General features: G+C 52.9%; 1 protein-coding gene across 1 annotated transcript in view; it reads left to right on the top strand.

Moving 5' to 3' along the window:
* Nucleotides 1-246: 246 nt before the first annotated feature.
* LOC137359868 (serine/threonine-protein kinase Nek9) overlaps nucleotides 247-6,024 on the top strand; it is a 156,547-nt gene continuing 150,769 nt past the window's right edge. Inside the window, exon 1 of the mRNA XM_068025549.1 lies at nucleotides 247-497. Coding sequence (XP_067881650.1) covers nucleotides 312-497 — 186 coding nt within the window. The 5' untranslated portion in view covers nucleotides 247-311. The remainder of the gene's footprint in view (nucleotides 498-6,024) is intronic.

Raw genomic sequence — 6,024 nt, 5'->3', positions numbered from 1 at the left:
GACCTCCCACCATCGAGCGGCGCTGCGGCGAGCTGTCAGTGCTGACCTCCCACCACCGAGCGGCGCTGCGGCGGGCTGTCAGTGCTGACCTCCCACCATCGAGCGGCGCTGCGGCGGGCTGTCAGTGCTGACCTCCCACCATCGAGCGGCGCTGTGGCGGGATGTCAGTGCTGACCTCCCACCATCGAGCGGCGCTGTGGCGGGATGTCAGTGCTGACCTCCCAGCGGCAGGGGGCGCTGTGGCGGGGCCTCGGGCTGCAGGCTGTGTTGAGTCCGGCCGGAGTCCCCAGGCCGTCGCCGTCGCCGTCGCCATGGAGCTGAACGCATTCGAGCGGCACTTGGCATCATTGAGCTCGGAGTTCGGCAGCGAGGCCGGTCGGGTGGCCGCGGAGCCCGGGGACAGCTTGCTGAGCGAGGCCGGGGAGGTGCACTATATCCCGGTGAAGATCCTGGGCAGAGGCGCCTTCGGGGAGGCCACCCTGTACCGGCGGACCGAGGTGACCGGGTTACCCAAAACTAAACTAGCATAACTAGTAATAGTGGGGAGAAGCAGCCGGAGTTCACTAACTAGCCGAATGACTAAAACACCCTGTGTTGGCTGAGCCTCCCAGCCAGTGGTCAGGTGCTAGAATGCAATCTGAGCACAGCAAGATCCCACAAACAGCAAGAGATTGGTGAAGACAAATGTAGATCCCTGACAGTCAGAAACAGGGGAATTTATTATGGGGAATAAAGAAATGGCTGACCAACTAAATGTATACTTTGGTTCTGTCTTCACAAAGGACACAAATATCATACCAGCAATGCAGTATAATGTGGATAAATGTGAGGTTATCCACTTTGGTAGCAAAAACAGGAAGACAGATTATTATCTGAATGGCTATAAACTGAGAGAGGGGAATATGCAGCGAGACCTGGGTGTTCTCGTACACCAGTCACTGAAGGTAAGCATGTAGGTGCAACAGGCGGTAAAAAAGGCAAATGGTATGTTGGCCTTCATAGCGAGAGGATTAGAGTACAGGAGCAGGGATGTCTTACTGCAATTATACAGGGACTTGGTGAAGCCACACCTGGAATATTGTGTGCAGTTTGGTCTCTTTATCTGAGGAAGGATGTTCTTGCTATAGAGGGAGTGTAGCGAAGGTTTATCAGACTGATTCCTGGGATGACAGGACTGACGTATGAAGAGAGATTGAGTCGTTTAGGATTATATTCGCTGGAGTTCAGAAGAGTGAGGGGGGATCTCATAGAAACTTATAAAATTCTAACAGGACTTGACAGGGTGGATGCAGGAAGGATGTTCCCGATGGTGGGGGAGTCCAGAACTAGGGGTCATAGTCTAAGGATACTGGGTAAACCTTTCAGGACTGAGGTGAGGAGAAATTACTTCACCCAGAGAGTGGTGAACCTGTGGAATTCGCTACCACAGAAAGCAGTTGAGGCCAAAACATTGTATGTTTTCAAGAAGGAGTTAGATATAGCTCTTGGGTCTAAAGGTATCAAAGGGTATGGGGCAAAAGCGGGAACAGGTTACTGAGTTGGATGATCAGCCAATCATAATGAATGGCGGAGCAGGCTCGAAGGGCCAAATAGCCTACTCCTATTTTCTATGTTTCTATGATAGGGAACCAAGGGTCTAATGAGAGGGAGGAACAGAAGGAAATGAGTGTTAGTGGAAAAAAAAGAAGTGCGAGGGAAATTAATGGGGTTAAAGGCTGACAAATCCCCAGGGACTGATAATCTACATCCCAGAGTACGAAAGGAAGTGGCCCTGGAAATAGTGGATGCATTGGTGATCATCTTCCAAAATTCTATAGACTCTGGAGCAGTTCCTACAGACTGGAGGATGGCAAATGTAACCCCACTATTTAAAAAAGGAGGGAGAGGAAAAACAGGGAATTACAGACCAGTTAGCCTTACATCAGTAGTGGGGAAAATGCTACAGTCTATTATAAAGGATATGATAACAGAACATCTGGAAAGCATAAACGGGATTGGGCAAAGTCAGCATGGGTTTATGAAAGGGAAATGCTACACAAATCTACTGGAGTTTTTTGAAGGTGTAACTAATAGAATAGATAAGGGAGAACGAGTGGATGTGGTGTATTTGGATTTTCAGAAGGCTTTTGATAAGGTCCCACGTAAGAGGTTAGTGTGCAAAATTAAAGCACATGGGATTGGGGGTAATATACTGGCATAGATTGAGAATTGGTTGACAGACAGGAAATAGAGAGTAGGAATAAACGGGTCTTTCTCCAAGTGGCAGGCAGTGACTAGTGGGGTACCGCAGGGATCAGTGTTTGGGCCGCAGTTATTCAGAATATATATTAATGACCTTGATGAGGGAACTAAATGTAACATTTCCAAGTATGCAGACGACACAAAGCTAGGGAGGAAAGTGAGTTGTGAGGAGGATGAAAAGAGGCTCCAATGTGATTTGGACAAGTTGTGTGAGTGGGCAAATGCATGGCAGATGTAGTATAACATGGATAAATGTGAGGTTATCTATTTTGGTTGTAAAAACAGAAAGGCAGATTATCTGAATGGTGATAGATTGGGAAAGGGGGAGGTGCAACGAGACCTGGGTGTCCTTGTACACCTGTCATTGCAAGAGGATTCGAGTACAGGAGCAAGGATGTCTTACTGCAGTTATACAAGACCTTGCTAAGACCACATCTGGAATATTGTGTGCAGTTTTGGTCTCCTTATCTGAGGAAGGATGTTCTTACCTTGGAGGGAGTGCAAAGAACATTTACTAGACTGTTGACATATGAGGAGAGATTGGGATGACTAGGCCTATATTCACTAGAGTTTAGAAGAATGAGAGGGGATCTCGTAGAAACGTACAAAATTCGAACAGGACTGGACAGACTAGATGCAGGGAGGATGTTCCCGATGGCTAGGGAATCCAGAACCAGGGGTCACAGTCTCAGGATACGGGGCAAGCCATTTAGAACCGAGATGAGGAGAAATTTCTTCACTCAGAGGGTGGTGAACCTGTGGAATTGTCTACCGCACAAGGCAGCGGAGGCCAAGTCATTAAATATATTTAAGAAGGAGATAGATATATTTCTTAATGCCAAAGGGATCAAGGGATATGGGGAGAAAGTGGGAACAGGAAACTGAATTAGACAATCAGCCATGATCTTTTTGAATGGCAGAACAGGGCTGAATGGCCTACTCCTGCTCCTATTTTCTATGTTTCTATGTAATCTGCTGATGAACAGATCAGTAATTTCAGTGATGTTGGTGGAGGGATAAATCCTGGCCTGAGATCACTGCGGAGAACTCCCCAGCTCTCCTTCATAGTGGCCCTGGCATCTTCTACATCCAACACACAGGCACATAGGGCCTTGCTTTAACATCTCATCCAAAACACTGACCCTCTCTCAGTACTGACCCTCCGACAGTGCAGCACTCCCTCAGTACTGACCCTCCGACAGTGCAGCACTCCCTCAGTACTGACCCTCCGACACTGCAGTGCTCCCTCAGTACTGATCCTCCGACAGTGCAGTGCTCCCTCAGTGCTGACGCTACGACAGTGCAGCAGTCCCTCAGTACTGACCCTCCGACAGTGCAGCACCCTCAGTACTGACCCTCCAACAGTGCAGCACTCCCTCAGTACTGACCCTCCGACAGTGCAGCACTCCCTCAGTACTGACCCTCCGACAGTGCAGCACTCCCTCAGTACTGACCCTCCGACAGTGCAGCACGCCCTCAGTACTGACCCTCCGACAGTGCAGCACTCCCTCAGTACTGACCCTCCGACAGTGCAGAACTCCCTCAGTACTGACCCAATGACAGTGCAGCACTCCCTCAGTACTGACCCTCCGACAGTGCAGCACTCTCAGTACTGACCCTCCGACAGTGCAGCACTCTCTCAGTACTGACCCTCCGACAGTGCAGCACTCTCTCAGTACTGACCCTCCGACGGTGCAGCACTCTCTCAGTACTGACCCTCCGACAGTGCAGCACTCCCTCAGTATTGACCCTCCGAAGGTGCAGCACTCCCTCAGTACTGACCCTCCGACAGTGCAGCACTCTCTCAGTACTGACCCTCCGACGGTGCAGCACTCTCTCAGTACTGACCCTCCGAAGGTGCAGCACTCCCTCAGTACTGACCCTCCGACAGTGCAGCACTCTCTCAGTACTGACCCTCCGACGGTGCAGCACTCTCTCACTACTGACCCTCCGACAGTGCGGCACTCTCTCAGTACTGACGCTCCGACAGTGCAGCACTCTCTCAGTACTGACGCTCCGACAGTGCATCACTCTCTCAGTACTGATCCTCCGACAGTGCGGCACTCCACCAGCACTGACCCTCCGACAGTGCGGCACTCTCTCAGTACTGACCCTCTGACAGTGCAGCACTCTCTCAGTACTGACCGTCGGACAGTGCATCACTCTCTCAGTACTGACCCTCTGACAGTGCGGCACCCTCTCACTACTGAATGGCCGACAGTGCGGCACTCCCTCAGAACTGACCCTCCGACAGTGCGGCACACCCTCAGCACTGACCCTCCGACAGTGCAGCACTCCCTCAGTACTGACTCTCCGACAGTGCAGCACTCCCTCAGTACTGACCCTCCGACAGTGCAGCACTCCCTCAGTACTGACCCTCCGAAAGTGCAGCATTCCCTCAGTACTGACCCGGCGACAGTGCAGCACTCCCTCAGTCCTGACCCTCCGACAGTGCAGCACTCCCTCAGTACTGACCCTCCGACAGTGCAGCACTCCCTCAGTACTGACCCTCCGACAGTGCAGCACTCCCTCAGTACTGACCTGCCGACAGTGCAATGCTCCCTCTGTACTGACCCTCCGACAGTGCGGCACTCCCCCAGCACTGACCCTCCGACAGTGTGGCGCACTCTCAGTACTGACCCTCCGACATTGCAGCATTCTCTCAGTACTGACCCTCAGACAGTGCAGCACTCTCTCAGTACTGACCCTCCGACAGTGCGGCACCCCCTCAGTACTGACCCTCCGACAGTGCGGCCCTCCCTCAGTACTGACTCTCCGACAGTGTGGCACTCCCTCAATACTGACCCTCCGACAGTGCAGCACTCTCTCAGTACTAACCCTCCGACAGTGCAGCACTCCCCCAATACTGACCCTCCGACAGTGCAGCACTCCCTCAGTACTGACCCTCCGACCGTCCGGTGCTCCCTCATTACTGACCCTCCGACAGTGCAACATTCCCTCAATACTGATCCTCCGACATTGCAGCACTCGCTCAGTACTGACCCTCCGACATTGCAGCACTCCCTCAGTACTGACCCTCCGACAGTGCAGCACTCCCTCAGTACTGACCCTCCGAAAGTGCAGCATTCCCTCAGTACTGACCCGGCGACAGTGCAGCACTCCCTCAGTACTGACCCTCCGACAGTGCAGCACTCCCTCAGTACTGACTCTCCGACAGTGCGGCACTCCCTCAGTACTGACCTTCCGACAGTGCGGCACTCCCTCAGTACTGACCCTCCAACAGTGCGGCACTCCCTCAGTACTGACCCTCCGACAGTGCAGCACTCTTTCAGTACTGACCCTCCGACAGTGCCGCACTCCCTCAGTACTGACCCTCTGACAGTGCAGCACTCCCTCAGTACTGACCCTCCGACAGTGCAGCACTCCCTCAGTACTGACCCTCCGAAAGTGCAGCATTCCCTCAGTACTGACCCTCCGACAGTGCAGCACACCCTCAGTACTGACCCTCCGAAAGTGCGGCATTCCCTCAGTACTGACCCTCCGAAAGTGCGGCATTCCCTCAGTACTGACCCTCCGACAGTGCGGCACTCCCTCAGTACTGACACTCCGACACTGCAGCACTCCCTCAGTACTGACCCTCCGACAGTGCAGCACGCCCTCAGGACTGACCCTCCGACAGTGCAGCACTCCCTCAGTACTGACCCTCCGACAGTGCAGAACTCCCTCAGTAGTGACCCACTGACAGTGCAGCACTCCCTCAGTACTGACCCTCCGACAGTGCAGCACTCTCAGTACTGACGCTCCGACAGTGCAGCACTCTCT

The sequence above is a fragment of the Heterodontus francisci genome, unplaced genomic scaffold, assembly GCF_036365525.1.
Source record: "Heterodontus francisci isolate sHetFra1 unplaced genomic scaffold, sHetFra1.hap1 HAP1_SCAFFOLD_724, whole genome shotgun sequence".
NCBI classification, from domain to species: Eukaryota; Metazoa; Chordata; class Chondrichthyes; order Heterodontiformes; family Heterodontidae; genus Heterodontus; species Heterodontus francisci.
This window is presented reverse-complemented; position numbering and strand designations above follow the sequence as displayed.